This window comes from Phyllobates terribilis, unplaced genomic scaffold (assembly GCF_046119375.1).
Source record: "Phyllobates terribilis strain yellow unplaced genomic scaffold, ASM4611937v1 Scaffold_9__5_contigs__length_417890890, whole genome shotgun sequence".
In the NCBI taxonomy this organism is placed as follows: Eukaryota; Metazoa; Chordata; class Amphibia; order Anura; family Dendrobatidae; genus Phyllobates; species Phyllobates terribilis.
The window spans coordinates 363,953,073-363,971,186 of record NW_027362769.1 but is presented as its reverse complement, the minus strand read 5'-3'; the positions used below and the strand labels follow the sequence as shown (position 1 = coordinate 363,971,186).

Genomic DNA, 18,114 nt, shown 5'->3' with positions numbered 1-18,114 from the left:
ATATCCGGACGAGAACGACAAATGAACTCCCAACCTATCACAAAAGGCACGCCAAAAACGAGCCACGAACTGAGGACCCCTATCAGAAACAATGTCAGTAGGAACGCCATGAAGTCTGACAATTTCCTTGACAAAGGCCTTAGCGAGAGTTTTAGCGCAGGGCAGTTTGACGAAAGGAACCAAGTGACACATCTTGCTAAAACGGTCCACGACCACCCAGATGACAGTAAAACCCTCAGAGGGGGGAAGGTCAGTTATAAAGTCCATAGCCAAATGTGTCCAAGGAGCACTGGGAACCTCCAAAGGACAAAGCAACCCCGCAGCAGGAGTATGTGAGGACTTAGATCTAGCACATATAGTACATTGACGCACCCACTTAATGACTTCCTTCTGCCATCCAGGCCACCAAAAACTGCGACCCACCAGTCTCTTGGTCTCAGATATTCCGGGATGACCTGCCAACCGAGATTCGTGACACTCAACAAACAAATCTCTCCTAAAGGTCCCAGGCACAAACAACCTCCCATGAGGAGTGTTAGAAGGGGCATTCTCCTGTGCTTTAAGAATCTCATTTTCCAAAACGGAGTCCAAAGCAGCTATCACAACACCTTCTTGTAAAATGTTCTCCTCTTTCTCAGCACCGACTATGGGAGAAAAACTGCGAGACAAGGCATCCGCCTTAACATTCTTAGTACCAGGGATGTAAGTAACGGAGAAATTAAACCGCGAGAAAAACACTGCCCACCTAGCCTGACGGGCATTCAGGCGCTTGGCAGCATCAAGATATATCAGATTTTTATGATCCGTAAGAACCTGAACGGGAAATTCCGCACCTTCCAAGAAGTGGCGCCAGTGTTCAAATGCGAGTTTAATAGCCAATAATTCCCGATTACCAATATCGTAATTCAGTTCAGTCTCCGAAAAATTTTTTGAAAAAAAAGCACAGGGATGTAATCCATCCCCGTTATCATGAGACAATACTGCGCCAACCCCCACAGAGGAAGCATCAACCTCAACCAAAAACGGCCTAGTAACATCAGGCTGCATAAGGATGGGAGCAGAGGTGAACCTCTCCTTGAGATACACAAAAGCTTCAATGGCCTCAGAAGACCACTGAACCGCATCAGCACCTTTCCTGTTGAGATCAGTCAGAGGTTTGACAATACTAGAAAAAATTTTTATGAATTTTCTGTAGTAATTGGCGAAACCCAAAAACCTCTGTATCGATTTCAAACCAATAGGCCTAGGCCATTCCTGCACAGCCTGAATCTTAACCGGATCCGTCTCAAAACCTTTGCTGGAGATAATGTAGCCCAAAAAACTAATTCTCTGTACAGCGAACTCACATTTCTCCAGCTTAGCAAAAAGCGAATTGTCCATTAATAACTGTAATACCTCACGCACGCTCCGCCAATGAGACTCCAGATCTGGCGAATAAATCAAAATGTCATCCAAATACACAACCACATTTTTGCCGATCAAAGGTCTAAGGATGTCATTAATCAGATTCTGAAAAAATGCAGGAGCATTAGTAAGACCAAAAGGCATAACCAGATTCTCAAAATGACCCACAGGAGTGTTAAAAGCAGTCTTCCATTCGTCACCCTCCTTCATGCGCAACAGATTGTATGCCCCCTTAAGGTCAATTTTAGAGAACCACTTGGCCCCCATTAACTGGTTAAACAGATCAGGAATCAATGGCAGTGGGTAAGGATTGCGTACAGTAATTTTGTTAATCTCACGAAAATCCAGACAAGGACGTAAACCGCCGTCCTTTTTTTTTACAAAAAAAAATCCAACCGCCACAGGAGACTTAGAGGGCCTAATGTGACCGGCGGCCAAACTTGTCTGTATGTATTCCTCCAAAGCCTTCCTCTCAGGAATAGTAAGGTTAAATAAACGACTTTTAGGAAGAGTCGCTCCAGGGACAAATTCAATAGAACAATCATAGTCTCTATGGGGAGGCAAAACCTGCGATTCCTTCTCAGAAAAAACTCTCCAAAAATCCTGAATAGGAACAGGCAATTCTCCCCTATCCAAAGCTGCAATACGCCCGTTACAACACTTGTCATAACATTTATGGCTCCAGGATTTAATTTCACTGGTAGACCAATCCAGTACAGGATTGTGAAATTTTAACCAGGGCAATCCCAATATTACTGGAGAAGGCAAGTTATTCAACACTACCAAATCCAATTTCTCATGGTGAACACCATTAATAGTGAGAGGAAATTCACAGACCTTGAGAGTAATATTCTTCAAAGGGGAACCATCCACAGAAACCACAGCAATGGGGGATGATAAAGGTTCAGGTTTTAAATTGAGTCTTTCCACGAATCCCCCATCAATTACATTCAGAGTAGACCCGCAATCAACAAACACCCGAAATTCCATTAATTTTTTCTGAGCAATCGTGGAAGCAGCTAAAAATATACCCTTGGAATTTAAACAGGCAATACGGGCGTGACTGACCATTTTTTTTTCTTTCTTCATACGAAGCTCACAGCCTTTAATCAAATGACCAGATTTTCCGCAATAGAAACACAAGCCTTCAGAAAATCGACGGTCTTTTTCTTGAGAGCGAGGTGCCACCGATCCAATCTCCATCGGTTCACCTCTGTTAGTACACACATTCTCATAACCAGAAACTGACATAGCAGAGGATTTGCTCTCATTAACCCTTGCACGCAGTCTTCTATCCACCCGTATAGCTAATTGCATAGCCTGTTGCAAATCTTCAGGTGTAGGATAAGCAATTAGCAGGTCTTTAACCCTTTCACTGAGCCCAGCAAGAAATAGACTTTTCAGAGCAGAATCGTTCCACCCTGTTTGAGTAGACCAACGACGGAAATGAGTACAATATTTTTCCACATTACCTGATCCCTGTTTTAAACGTCTCAACTCAGTCTCAGCTGATGCGACACGGTCAGGATCATCATATAATAGTCCCAAAGCAGAAAAAAAACTATCCACTGATCTGAAGCATGTATCACTAGGTTGCAAAGAAAAGGCCCACTCCTGAGGCTCTTTGCGCAAAAGTGACATTATGAACCCTACGCGCTGGGATTCATCCCCAGAGGACTTAGGTCTCAAACGAAAATACAATAAGCAAGCATTTTTAAATGAAAAAAATTCTCGGTGTTCACCAAAAAATAAATCCGGCAAACATACCTTAGGCTCCAAGAAATGTGCTCCAGGACAGTTACTCACGTGCTGACGGAGCTCGGCCACCTCCAGAGAGAGTCCCTGCAGGCGATGAACCAAATCCTGAACCGACACCATGATGGAACAGAAAAATTTTTCCTTAGAGAATTTGCTGGCTGGACTTACTGTTATGTTCTGCTACCAGAGCTAAGGAAAGAGAGGAGATCTGTCCCTACGATAGAACTCAGCTTAATCCCTACGATGTAACAGGGGACCTGATCCTGCGATCAGACCTGCTAAAGTCCTAAGCTAGTCTGTACGGAGACCTATAGATGTGGGGAAGGAATCCCTACAAGTACTAAGGACTGGGAGGAATATGGGACACCTCCTAACAGAAATAGTAGCAGACAGACGAACAAACAAAATATATAGAACATAGAGGTCAGTAGACCAAGCAAACTAACAGAGCAAGACACAGAGCACAGGCTAGCTAGAAAGTAGATATACAATGAAGTCCAGCAAAGCCAGAAGGGCGGAGCAGGATTAAATAGTCCAACAAGGTCATGTGACCAGCAAAGGAAAAAAAACCTAAGAGCAAGGTTCTAACAACAGTACCTTGCCATATGTCCGGGTTGATTGCAGCGGTGGCAGATGGGTTGTCCGTCCTCGTTGTATCGGTCGCTGGGTTTTCCTCTGGCCGGTGGGGTCCTCCTTGGTCGGCGCCACGGGATATCCTCCGGTCCGGATGCCAGCTGGATCTTCCCTGGAGTAGAAACCTTTAAAGACTGCACAGTTCGGGTTAGCGCAGCAACGCTTTTAGTTAGCTCTTGGACCTGATGGTGCAGGTCTGTAGCCGGGTCATTGTTTAAAGCCTGCGCATCAGCTCCCACAGGCCCTGCCGACAAGGGCGCCGTCTCCTGGTGGTAAGTGGTAGTAGGGCGTCTGTGGGTCACAGCGCCACCTGGTGCCGGTTCTCGGAGCACCCGGATGGCTCTGTCCTTGAACTGTGCAAAGTCCAGATGAGGGTCCTGTAAGGCCATTGCCCGCAACTGGGTTCGGTGGGCATTGCAATGTAGACCCTCTATAAATTGTTCAGTCAACAGCTTGTCTTCGTTTCCCACGCCGTCAGGGTCGGCCTGCTTAATGGCTCTCAGGGCCTCTTGTAGGTTTAGTGCATAGTCCCTTATATTCTCATGTGCTCGCTGCTTGCACCCGTAGAATCTAAGCTTGATCTCGGCTGAGGTACGGGTATCAAAGGTGTCCTTCAGCCGGGCTAGTATCTCTGCGACAGTCCTCCTCCTCCCGAGTGGCCAGGACTTTACCTCCCTTTGGGCTGCCCCTTTTAATTGAGCCACCAGGATGCTCACTTTTTGCTCCTCTGTGAGGGGGTACACCTGGAAGAGACTATCCAGCCTTTCTCTGAAGTCATTTAGGGTATGTGACTCCCCTGAGTACTGGGGTAGCCAGGCTGCCCCCGGGATATAGGGCATAGTGAAAGGCACGACCGCAGCAGCGGTGGCGCTGGCGGTGGCTGTGGCAGTGAAGCTCTCCTCTGTATCCGACATCCTCCTCCCCCCTAGTGGACCGTGGCCTACCTTGCGATGATCCTCTTCCGTAGGCCGCGGCTCCGCAGTGGATCGTCAGGGTTGAGGACCTTCCGTCGCGCTCCTGTGACGTCGGCGTCTGCTGGGCTCCTTCCAGGACCTTACGCAACGTCCGGACGTGAGGCGGAGCTTCAGTTCTCGCGCGCTTTCGGAGTCCACGCCCCTCTTCTTCCCGCGCGGCGTCCTCAAGATGGCGTCCAATGGCGGGAAAACTCCACGGATGGCGTGAAGAAGGCAGAAGATGGCGTCGGATGGCGGGAAAACTCCACGGATGGCGGGAAGAAGGCAGAAGATGGCGTCGGATGGCGGGAATCCTCACTACAGGTAAGTTTAACAGTCTCTTTTTTTTTCAGGCACGCAGTACCCGGTGGTTGCGGGCACGGGATCCTGCCGACTACGCCAAAGTTGACGCGCCCCCTGGGCCTCTGTTGTGTAGCGTTGCGCACGCGGGGACTACCCGGAGCCGGATCTGATAGGGGTAGTAGTCCTCGTGGCGACGATCCGGTCCGTGCCCAGGGTGTCAAACCAAGTGGCAGAATTTAGTAGAAGATGTTATAGTGTTCGACTACGCCACCCGTTGAATGCGGTTATGAAGCCGCCGCTGCAGGGCAGACCGCTGAGGCCGGTGGTACGGTTGTGCAGCGTGGATAGTATAACCCCCAACGGGAGGGGTATGGCCTCAGGGCAGCGGACGTGGATGATGGGGATAGCAAAATTGCACGCAGGCACTAGGAACCACTCAGAGACGGTGCGGTGTAGTTCAGGGTCTTTACTGGTGGCAAAGGTAGACCCTCCCGGGCGTACTGGCTAGCGATCGGGACCTGGTCAGTCTGTGAGCAGATAGAATCTCCCCCGGCCAGGCGGAGTTGTAGGCCTCCCCGACTTATTGTACTCTCCCTGGCTACCTTGCTAGAAGCGGGTAAAAGTAGCCCACGTCCCTGAGTGTACCGTGTGGTGCTCACCCGTATGGCCGGTGACTCGGGGCCTTCTGGTAGCCTCCGCTCCACAACGGCGGTGCTGGTCCCTTGCGTGTGACCGTGCCTTCGGGTTTCTTGGCCAGAGGACCTGAAATCCCCTGCCGGTCGGTTTCTGCTGCTGGGTATGGATCAGTCCCCACTGCCTCGGACTCCGTGTCCGGTGAGATCTCTTCAGTCAGGACGAGCTCTACAGCTTCCAGTCTCTGACCCCTTTTATCACTGCTCCCACATAGCTCCTGATCTTGCTCTCTCTGTATCTGCTCCACTCCAGACCAGACTGTGTCTCTGTCTGGGACTCCTCTTCTTCTCCTCTAACCCCGCCTCAGCCCCAGTTTATATAGGGGAAGTTCTTCCCCTCCCAGGACTGGGCATGAAGTGTTGCATGCTTAGGGTTCCTGACCAGGAGACCTCCCACCTGCTCTCAGACGTAATATTGCTATTACTGTGGTAACCAGACCCCTGGGGTGCCACATGTAGCGTCGGCGTCCCTGCCTCCTGCTAGGCTGGGACGCCGTTCCCCTCACCTCTCCGCTCCAGGCTCGGCGTCTTCCTCCCGCTCTGCTGGCAGCGCACGCTGCTTCCCGGCCTCTGTGCTTAGGGCGCGCGCGCTCCCCCTCTCTTAAAGGGGCCACGCGCGTCGTCCTAAGGAGTCCCCGGCCAATGGCCGGAGGACCTCACCATATATAAGGCACCTCCTCCAAAATGGAGGTGCCCGAGCAATGTTGTTGCAAAGCCTTTCAACTCTGCTTCAGCCCTCAGGTCCCATTACCAGTTACCTGCCAGTCACCTGCCAGATTCCTGCTTGATACCTGCCTGATTCCTGCCAGATATCTGCTTACCTGCTTGCTATCCTGTGGTCCGACAGTCTGCCTACCAGCACCTGCCAGTCTGTCTATGGATCAGTCCACCTGCGACCAGGAAGTACCTACCAGATAACTGCCTGATACCTGCCTGCCTGTCCAGAGACTCTTACTCGCTCACCTGGGAGCGCTCACCTGCTACCTGCCTGCTAGCCTACCTGGAGGCTTAGCCGTCACTTGCTGTGACCACCTGCCTGTCCAGAGACTCTTACTCGCTCACCTGGGAGCGCTTACCTGCTACCTACCTGCTAACTTACCTGGAGGCTTAGCCATCACTTGCTGTGACCACCTGCCTGTCCAGAGACTCTTGCCCGCTCACCTGGAAGCGCTCACCTGCTTCCTGCCTGCTAGCCTACCTGGAGGCTCTGCCGTCACTTTCCGCGACCACCTGCCAGTCCAGAGACTCTTGCCCGTTCACCTGGGAGCGCTCACCTGCTACCTGCCTGCTAGCCTACCTGGAGGCTCTGCCGTCACTTGCCGTGACCACCTGCCTGTCCAGAAACTCTTGCCCGCTCACCTGGGAGCGCTCACCTGCTAACTGCCTGCTAGCCTATCTAGAGACTCTTTCCCTGCTGTCACTTGCCGTGACCACCTGCCCATCTAGAGACTCTTACCCTGCTGTCACTTGCCGTGACCATCCGCCTGTCAAGAGACTGTCCCCGTCACTTGCCGTGACTTCATGCCCTTCTACCCAGAGACTGTCCCTGTCACTTGCCGTGACTACCTGCCCGCCTTCCCTGGGAGCCACCCGCTTCCTTACAAGGACTGCCCCTTTGTATAGTTGCTCAGAGGTTCCACCTCTCAGACCCGTTACAGTTTGCTCGGGCCATGGAACCCGGTGGCACCCAAGCTCCCTCGCTCTCGGACCTATGTCATGAACTTTCCCGTCAGAGGTCCCAACAAGAGTCCATCCTGAGCCACCTGCGTAGTGTTAACTCCCGCCTGGACACACTGACTACCTCTTCGGGACCTGCTTCCAGTCCCACGACTCCTACCCCGGCAGTGCCGCTGCCCATCAATTCCATGGCAACTCTTCCCGGTCCTCGCCTCACCGCCCCGCCTCGTTTTGGACGAGATCCCGGACAGGCACGGGGCTTCATTAACCTGTGCACTCTGCACTTCGAACTGTTGGCACACCAGTTTTCCACCGACCGAGCCAAAGTAGCCTTCATCATGTCCCATCTCACGGGAGAGGCGCTGGCTTGGTTAAATCCTCTATGGGAGAGAGGAGACCCCCTGGTATCCAACCTGCCATCCTTTCTCACGACTTTCCGGAAGGTCTTCGACGAACCAGGATGGAGGACCTCATCCGCCTCATCTCTGCTACGCCTCCGCCAAGGAAGTCTCACCGTGGGTCAATATGCCATACGGTTCCGTACCCTTGCTTCGGAGCTTGCCTGGGATAACGACGCTCTGGTGTCCGTCTTCTGGGAGGGTCTGTCCGGCCGTATTAAAGATGAACTCGCCGGTCGGGACATTCCAACCACTCTTGACGACTTAATTACACTTGTCACCCGGATTGACATCCGGTTCCAGGAGCGCACCAAAGAGGCCACCCGTGAGAGGAGGTTTCCACGCCTTGCCCCTACCTTCCAGAGATCCGTCACTTCCTCCGTTACTCCCCCGGCGCACTCACCCGAGCCTATGCAGGTCGACCAGACCAAGATGGTCAAGACCCGTCAAGAATTACGCCGTGCCGAGGGGAGCTGCTTCTACTGTGGCAATAAGGAGCACCGGATCCGTTCCTTCCCGGAGAGGTAGGGAAACGCCTGTGTCTAGGGTCGCTCTGAGAGGTCGCCCTAGACAGAAATAAACCCTCTCCATCTCTAATGCTGTCGGTCTCTATCATCTGCGGGGAGAACCGTTATTTTGAACTGACTCAATTTGACTCTGGAGCTGCCGGAAATCTCATTTCTCAGTCCCTGGTAGAGAAATACCGCATTCCCACCAAACCTCTGGCTGTACCCTTATCTGTCGCCGCCGTGGATGGAGGCCTCTTACCTCATCCCATCCAACTCATCACCGAATCCATAACTTTGCAGGTGGGAATGCTGCACTCTGAGAGCATCTTCTTTCATGTTCTGCCTGGACTCTCTCACGCCCTCTTGCTAGGCCTACCTTGGCTCCAGAAACACGCACCCGTGCTTGATTGGCAGACCGGAGAAGTTCTTCGCTGGGGACAGGACTGCCATAAGACTTGTTTAGTTCCCGTTCATCCTGCCCATCCTTCTCCTACCCCAGCCAATCTACCCGGCCTACCGGTTCCCTATTGGTCTTTTGCGGACGTCTTTAATAAAAGAGAAGCAGAGACATTACCCCCTCATAGACCATACGACTGCCCAATTGACCTGATGCCCAGCGCTACTCCTCCCCGTGGGCGTATTTACCCTTTGTCCGCTGCTGAGACCCGGTCCATGTCTGAATATATTGAGGAGAATCTGGCCCGGGGATTTATCCGGAAATCTACCTCCCCGGCGGGAGCAGGCTTCTTCTTCGTCAAGAAGAAGGACGGCTCACTCCGTCCCTGTATAGACTATAGAGGCCTTAACCAGATCACAGTGAAGAATAAATACCCCCTTCCGCTCATTCCTGAATTATTTGACCGTCTGAGGGGGGCTAGAATCTTCACCAAGCTGGACCTCCGTGGGGCGTATAATCTGGTCCGTATCCGTCAGGGGGATGAATGGAAGACGCCATTCAACACCCGGGATGGCCAATATGAATACCTTTTAATGCCCTTCGGTCTCTGTAATGCTCCCGCCGTCTTTCAAGAGTTGGTCAATGACATCTTCTGTGACCTTCTCTACTCCTGCGTGGTGGTGTACCTGGACAACATCTTGGTCTTCTCTCCAGATCTTCTCACTCACCGGAGGGACGTTCGTCAGGTCCTGCTCAGGCTCAGGCAGAACCACCTCTACGCTAAATATGAGAAATGCCTCTTTGAGCAGACCTCGCTTCCGTTTCTGGGCTACATAATCTCTCAGACCGGCCTACAAATGGACCCTGAGAAACTGTCTGCCATCCAGAAGTGGCCCCGACCAGAGGGGTTGAAGGCTATTCAGCGGTTCCTGGGCTTCGCCAACTACTACCGCCTCTTCATTCCGCACTTCTCTTCCCGGACTGCCCCTATCTCGGCGCTCACCCGTAAGGGCGCTAATCCCAGAGAATGGCCGCCCGAAGCAGAGGAGGCCTTCCTTTCCTTAAAACGAGCTTTTTCCTCCGCCCCTGTGCTGCATTGTCCGGACGGCAACAAACAATTCTTTCTAGAAGTCGACGTTTCCTCCTCCGGAGCCAGAGCAGTACTTACCCAAAAGTCGTCTTCCGGAAGAATGGTAACCTGCGGCTTCTTCTCCAAACTCTTCTCCTCTTCTGAGCGCAATTATTCTATAGGAGACCGAGAATTGTTGGCCATTAAGCTGGCACTGGAGGAGTGGCGTTACCTGCTCGAGGGGGCTCTTCACCCGGTAATAATTTACACGGACCACAAGAACTTGGCTTACCTCCAGAGTGCCCAGAGACTTAACCCGCGCCAAGCCCGGTGGTCCTTGTTCTTCACCCGCTTTAATTTCATTCTTCATTTTCGCCCGGCTGACAAAAACATCAAAGCTGATGCTTTATCCCGATCCTTTTGGTCTCTGATCTTGAGGAGGAGCCTAAACACATCATCGACCCCGCCAAAGTAATGCAGGTGGCCCCCGTGAATCTAAATCGTCTTCCACCCGATAAGACGTTCGTATCTGTTCCTGATCGTGAGAGGGTTCTACACTGGGGACACTCGTACAAGCTAGCCGGCCATGCTGGTCAGAAAAAGACCCTCCAGCTTATTTCCCGGCATTACTGGTGGCCTACCCTGCACAATGACGAAATAGACTTTGTTTCAGCCTGTGTGTCCTGCGCCCGCAACAAGGTTCCGAGACATCTGCCAGCCGGCCGTCTCCTTCCTCTTCCTGTACCTGCTGCCTCGTGGCAGCATATAGCTATGGACTTTATTACGGACCTCCCTGGCTCTGCCGGTTGTACGGTCATATGGGTGGTCGCTGACCTCTTTTCCAAAATGGCTCACTTTATTCCCCTGCCGGGTCTCCCGTCTGCATCAGAGTTAGCTAAAGACTTGATTCATCATGTCTTCCGTCTTCATGGTCTTCATCTCCACATTGTATCCGACCGAGGGGTTCAGTTCACCTCTCGTTTTTGGCGAGCCATGTGTAAACTGCTGGGGGTCACCTTGGACTTTTCTTCTGCTTTTCACCCACAGTCCAATGGCCAAGTAGAACGGATCAACCAAATTTTAACCAGTTACCTCCGGCACTTTGTTAATGCTCACCAACCCGACTGGGTGGATCTTTTACCGTGGGCCGAATTTTCTTACAATAATCACGAGAGCGAATCTTCCTCCAAATCCCCGTTTTTTGTAGTCTTCGGTCAGCATCCTCGGATCCCGTTTCCCGTCTCCGCTTCGGTGGACAATCCGGCTGCGGAATCTCTCGTTAACGAATTTTCCTCCATTTGGGAAAGTACCAGATCTGCACTTCTTCAGTCATCCGAGCGGATGAAAAAACAGGCTGACAAAAGACGTCTGGATCCACCACAATTCCGTCCTGGAGATAAGGTCTGGCTCTCGTCCAAATATGTCCGGCTCAAGATTCCTTCCTACAAGTTAGGGCCTCGGTTCATCGGTCCACTGGAAGTTATCAAACAGATCAATCCGGTGGCCTATAAATTGAAACTCCCGGCCAATTTGCGGATCCCTAACTCCTTCCATGTATCTCTACTCAAACCCGTGGTACTTAACTCTTTTTCCAAGTCTACAGGTACGCCTCCTGCTCCGGTTTCCGCTGAAAATGAGTTTGAGGTAGAGAACATTCTGGCCACCAAAAGGGTAAGAGGAAAATCCTTTTTTCTAGTGGATTGGAAGGTGTTTGGTCCTGAGGAGAGAACATGGGAGCCCCGGGAGAACATCCATGCCCCTCTCATCCTTGATAAATTTCTCTCCGGCCTAAAAAAAGGGGGGCCTAAAGGGGGGGGTACTGTAGCGTCGGCGTCCCTGCCTCCTGCTAGGCAGGGACGCCGTTCCCCTCACCTCTCTGTTCCGGGCCCGGCGTCTTCCTCCCGCTCTGCTGGCAGCGCGCGCTGCTTCCCGGCCTCTGTGCTTAGGGCGCGCGCGCTCCCCCTCTCTTAAAGGGGCCGCGCGCGTCGTCCTAAGGAGTCCCCGGCCAATGGCCGGAGGACCTCACCATATATAAGGCACCTCCTCCAAAATGGAGGTGCCCGAGCAATGTTGTTGCAAAGCCTTTCAACTCTGCTTCAGCCCTCAGGTCCCGTTACCAGTTACCTGCCAGTCACCTGCCAGATTCCTGCTTGATACCTGCCTGATTCCTGCCTGATATCTGCTTACCTGCTTGCTATCCTGTGGTCCGACAGTCTGCCTACCAGCACCTGCCAGTCTGTCTATGGATCAGTCCGCCTGCGGACCAGGAAGTACCTACCGGATACCTGCCTGATACCTGCCTGCCTGTCCAGAGACTCTTACTCGCTCACCTGGGAGCGCTCACCTGCTACCTGCCTGCTAGCCTACCTGGAGGCTTAGCCGTCACTTGCTGTGACCACCTGCCTGTCCAGAGACTCTTACTCGCTCACCTGGGAGCGCTCACCTGCTACCTGCCTGCTAGCCTACCTGGAGACTTAGCCGTCACTTGCTGTGACCACCTGCCTGTCCAGAGACTCTTGCCCGCTCACCTGGGAGCGCTCACCTGCTACCTGCCTGCTAGCCTACCTGGAGGCTCTGCCGTCACTTGCCGTGACCACCTGCCTGTCCAGAGACTCTTGCCCGCTCACCTGGGAGCGCTCACCTGCTACCTGCCTGCTAGCCTATCTAGAGACTCTTTCCCTGCTGTCACTTGCCGTGACCACCTGCCCGTCTAGAGACTCTTACCCTGCTGTCACTTGCCGTGACCATCCGCCTGTCAAGAGACTGTCCCCGTCACTTGCCGTGACTTGCTGCCCTTCTACCCAGAGACTGTCCCTGTCACTTGCCGTGACTACCTGCCCGCCTTCCCTGGGAGCCACCCGCTTCCTTACAAGGACTGCCCCTTTGTATAGTTGCTCAGAGGTTCCACCTCCCAGACCCGTTACACGGTGGCTCTGAAAAGAGCCTTTTGGTTGTCAGGATGGAGCAGAGAATACAATTAACCTCCGAAGCCGTAGAGAGTGCCGCCTTGGCGCTTGAGCGCGTACACCATGTCCATAGCGGTGATGGTCTTCCTCTTGGCGTGCTCGGTGTAGGTGACACTGTCACGGATCACGTTCTCCAGGAAGACTTTCAGGACACCGCGAGTCTCTTCATAGATGAGGCCGCAGATGCGCTTGACGCCTCCTCTGCGAGCGAGACGGCGGATGGCAGGCTTGGTGATGCCCTGGATGTTATCACGGAGCACCTTTTTGTGCTGCTTGGCACCGCCCTTCACGAGACCTTTCCCTCCTTTACCGCGATCAGACATCATCCAAAGTCAGCTGAAAACTGTGACGAAGCCCCACGGACTCTTCTTTTTTTTAGCGGATGGGTGGACCAGAGAGAAGACTGCAGAGGTGACGCGTTTCCAGGGCGGGTCTTACAGAATCTACATTAGCTCCTCCTTCCTCTGCTGATTGGCTGAACACTGAACTGCTGGGGAGTTTGAATTTCCCGTTCATTGTGCAGTTTCTGCAGTTCTTTCCAGCTTCTACTCTATGTAACTTATTTCCCTGTGAAGAGAAATATCCCAAATATTGTCATCACCTTTCCAGATCATGGTGGAGAAATCTAATCAATGAAATTCATAGTTGGAGAAATAACCTGACAATCATAAATGAAAATGAATATATTTTTATAACATGAATACAAAACCACCAAGGACACACAACATAACAGATTTGAAGAGCAAAAACTCAACAACAAAAAAAAAAACTCAGGATGTAGTGCTCTTCAATGAGAATTAACCAGGTCTTTACTGAAAATTCCACTGAACACTGAAAGAACAATTTTACAAATATATTAATACCACATATGTGTGTTTTTTTATTTTTTAAGTTTCTCTGATTTAAACGGGAGTAATTGGGAAGTGATTCCACCCTGTGATCATCTGTTTGCCTGTACTATGCACAGCGCTGTATACAGCTATAGTATATAGCTATAGCCATGGTTACCTGTGAACATCAGCCGTGAGCTGGCTTATATAGACGTGCAAACATGACAGATATGAGGGTCTTCAGCAGACCCCTTGCTTTCATGACACCCCTATTCAAACTGCCCATCACACGTTCTGAGTCTTTGTGCCCACGATGCGTTTTTTAAGCGTTCCCGCAATGGCAATTCCGCTGCAGAAACGCTTAAAAAACGCTTGATAGAAGGTCTGCCATGGTCCCCAACGATTATCCGCATGTGTTGTGCACATGCTGCGGAAATTTCTGCTGCCGATTATCATTGCGGAAAAAAACGCAGCACTACCAATTATTTTGCGAAAGAGCTGTATTTTCACCGCCATTGACTTGCACTGGAACGCTTGGATTCCACATCACTGGATCTGTACATGCGGATTCCATGCGTTTCAATGTGCGGATGGTACCCGGGTGTGCAGCACAGGAGACTCTCCTCCAGACCCAGGTACCATAGAACCTGTAAAAAAAAAGAATAAAATGAAAAAATAAACATTATACTTACCTTCTGATGGCCCCCGGTGTCTTTGTTCTGGCTTGCCGGCAGATCGCGGTGGACTCAAGGACATGCCATGACGTCATTTAGTCATGTGACGGGTCACGCGACCGCTGACGTTGGCAGGTCCTTTCAGTGCACCGCGAGCCACCGGCAAGCCGAGACGCATCGAATAAAGACTCCGGGGGCCATCAGAAGGTAAGTATAAATTTATTTTTTATTTTTTAACATTCTTTCGGTCACACTATATAAATCTATGCCGGCTGCGTGGATTTATATAGTGTGACCAAGTTGTCAAGCACTTTCCAGGTGATGCTAAAATCGCTAGGAAAGCGATTGACAACTCGCATGTGGAAATACATGTGAAGAACGCTTCACATCCGCTTGTCCCTGGCAGGAAAAACGCATGTACAATCCGCATGTGTTTTTTCTGCCAGGGAGATGTAGAAACTTTCAGGAAAAAATCTGGAGCATTTCTGCATCGTGGACACATAGCCTGCATCACTGTGATAGACTGAAGAAGTTAAGCTCCTCTCAAGACTGTTGCAGGCGGATGATGGCTGAATAACTCAACCATCAACTGTCGGCAAAGATACCGGCTTAGTTCCCTACACACCAGGAGTATAATAATTAAATAACATCCTACTGGTGTATAAGCTTATACTAACATTATTCAATGGAATGGTGGCGCTAATGGTTAAGACCTATATCTGCTGCAAGAGAGGACAACTACCACAGTTGTCTGACGTTTTCAAGATAAAAAATATATAAAACAACTTGCGCTAGTGTATAGGGTATGTGGCAAGAAATAACAATGAAGATGTTAAAAATGACCAATTTTATTAAATACGTAGGTTACGAGAAGTTAAAAATCATTGTTTTAAAAGTTGGCTAGTAGGCTAAAAGCAATGGGAGGAGGGAAGATAGTCATAGTGGGAGCCCTAGAAGTTTTTCCTGGTTGAGAGGCAGTTATGAGCTTCCTGGAGGGTCTTTTGATGACCAGGTAGGAGGGTCCCCCTTATATGGAGAAAAGTTAATTTGCACTCTTCTTGTCAGTTGTGGACCTCCAATGTCAGTGGACCTGTGTGGCTGCCGGTCCGTGTGGCAGAAGAAGCTTCCTCCACTATATGAATGAGCGCTTGTGGCATGGTGCAGAGAGGGGAGGTGCAGGGTCCCGGCCAGAGACCCGCCGCTCTCACCAATCTCTGTGTTTATCGGCACTCGGCGGTGCAGAAGAGAACCTGCGCGCTTGTGCACACTGGCAGCTTGAGGACCTGTGTGACGTCACGTAGGTGAGTACCGGTACGGTGGCCTAGGGGGATCAGAAAGGCTGATGCGTTTCAGAAACTCCGGTTTCCTTCTTCAGAGCTGATCCCTAGGCACTTCTGGGTCCTTTTTATAGGTCTATGGGTGGGAGTTTACCAATGGGCAGGTAGCTGTCACTTTTTTTTTTTTCTCTTTCCTTTTTTTTGGCCATCAATCTTCATTAATCGCAACAGTTCGATTTCTGAGTTCAAGCCTCTAGGTTTTAGAGAGTCAAACATAAAGATCCATTTACTCTCAACTCGAGACATTTGTTTTGGGTAGTCACCTTTCCACCATTGTTTTGGCACGTTTTGTATAGCTGTCACCACAGTTCCTGCTATGGAACCCCCATGTTTTTCAGCATAGTGTTTTGAAAGTGGGTGCCCGTCAAACTTGGTGGTGATATTCCGTAGGTGTTCATTAATGGGGCATTTCGTTCTGCCTACGTATAGTTTTTTGCACGGACATTTTAAGCAATAAATAACCCCCTCTCTTGTGCATGTAATTAAATCTGGTATGGTATGTGTTACGTCTCTTTCGGTTATTACTTTTTGTTTTTTCATATTTAGTTTTTTTCATACTGTGCATTTTTGACATGGGAAGAAGCCGCAGATATCTTTAGTAAAGGAGAGGGTTCCATTTTTTAGGAGGGTAATTTTGGACTGTGGCACAAGATTTCCCAGGTTGCATGCTTTCTTGTATATAAAGCGTGGGTTCTTTGCTAGTTTGTCACCAATAATCTTTTCATTTTGTAGGATACTCCAGTGTTTTTTAATGATTCTCTTTAGTAAATGTGTATTTGAGTTATAGGGTGTCATAATGGGTACATTCAAATCATTAGATGCTACCTGAATCGTTCTAGTGGGGCACTTTAGAATGTTTTCACGTGGAATTTGTTTTACTAGATTTTTGGTTGAGGTGAGGAAATGGGGGTCATATCCTTTATTTTGGAATTTGGTGGTTAGTACTCCTGCTTCCTCCTCAAAGTATTTGGTATCTGAACAGTTTCTATGAAGTCGCATAAATTGGCTCTTTGGGATGTTGAATAACCAACTAGGGAGGTGGTAACTGTCCAGGGAGATGTAGCTGTTTGCATCTGTGGGTTTGGTAAAAGTGCAGTTGTGGATCTGATTATCACGTACATGGATATTGAGGTCAAGAAAATTGATTTGTTGGGTACTCGTGGTTGAGGTAAAATGTAAAGTCATTCTGGTTAATCTCCTCAATGAATTTGTCCAGAGAGAGTTGGTTGCCAGACCAAATAAAAATGATCTCATCGATAAAGCGATGCCATAGGACCAGGTTCGATCTCAGCGACCCACCCGGGTAGATGGTGGAGTCTTCCCATTTTCCGACGTATAGGTTTGCATAACTGGGCGTGAACCTGGTCCCCATCACTGTGCCCCATTGCTGGGTATAGTAGTTCTTCCCGTGTTTGAAGTAATTGTGTGAAAGAATGAAATGCATACATTCATTGATGAATGAAATCTGGTACTCCGGTAGTTTATTCTGCTTTTTTTTAGGAAATATGGAGCCGCTTGGCATCCTTTTTTATGTTGGATTACTGTAAATAGTGATGTGATGTCAAGGGTGCCGAGGATGTAATTTTCCTCCCATGTGACTTGTTTTAGTAGGCGTAGTACATGTTGGCTGTCCTTGATGTAGGCCGGTAGGCGTGGGACCAAGTCATGTAGATGGTTGTCAATGTATCTGGAAAAGTTTGCAGTGAGGCACTGTATCCCTGAGATGATGGGTCTTCCTCTTGGATTGGTAAGAGATTTGTGAATCTTAGGAAGATAATAGAACACGGCTAATCTAGGTGATCGGATGTTAATATAGTCAAATTCTGCTTTATTCATAAAACCTGCTTCTAGTCCCTTTTTGGTAAGTTGTCTCTATTTGTTATAGTAGGTAGAGGTAGGGTCGTTAGCAAGTACCTTAGTGCCTCATTTTGATAATGTTTGCTATCTATGATGACGAGGCCTCCTCCTTTATCTGCAGGGCGTATGATTATGTCATGGTTGTTTTGTAGGGATTTTATTGCCTTTCGTTTAGCCATGCTTAGATTATTTTTCCGTTTTGTGCATCTTTTATCACTGAGTGTACGTATTTCGGTAATTACATTATGCTGGAAGCTTTCAAAGGCTGCCGAGTATTCGTTGAGAGGGTGTGTATCAGGGCTGGCATCACCATCCAGCGCACCCGGGCAAGTGCCGGGGCCCTGGACTAACAGAGGGGCCCACTGGCAGTCTGGGACAACGCTGCTCACTCTGGGAGTGTCTAAAATGGAGTTTCTCCCGGGAGGTGATGATGCGAATGGAAGGGATGGTGTCTCCTCCAGTTCAGTCCCCACCGATACCAGGAAGCAGCGTGGTGCTGCTGAGGCTGCTGTATATGAGGTGATGCTTCACTACAGATCCTAGGAGGGCTGAGGAGCTGCATAAGTGGTCAGTGTGGAGACAGAAATTATGTATTTAGTTTTTATGTATAGGACAAAGTGTAAATGGTCTGATACTGTGTTTTGGGGGCATAAAAAT

General features: G+C 50.0%; 1 protein-coding gene across 1 annotated transcript; it reads right to left on the bottom strand.

Moving 5' to 3' along the window:
* Positions 1-12,770: 12,770 nt before the first annotated feature.
* On the bottom strand, positions 12,771-13,082 carry LOC141161386 (histone H4-like). Its single transcript, XM_073646196.1, has one exon. It carries the CDS (start codon positions 13,080-13,082, stop codon positions 12,771-12,773), a length of 312 nt encoding a protein of 103 aa, XP_073502297.1.
* Between the last annotated feature and the right edge of the window lie 5,032 nt (positions 13,083-18,114).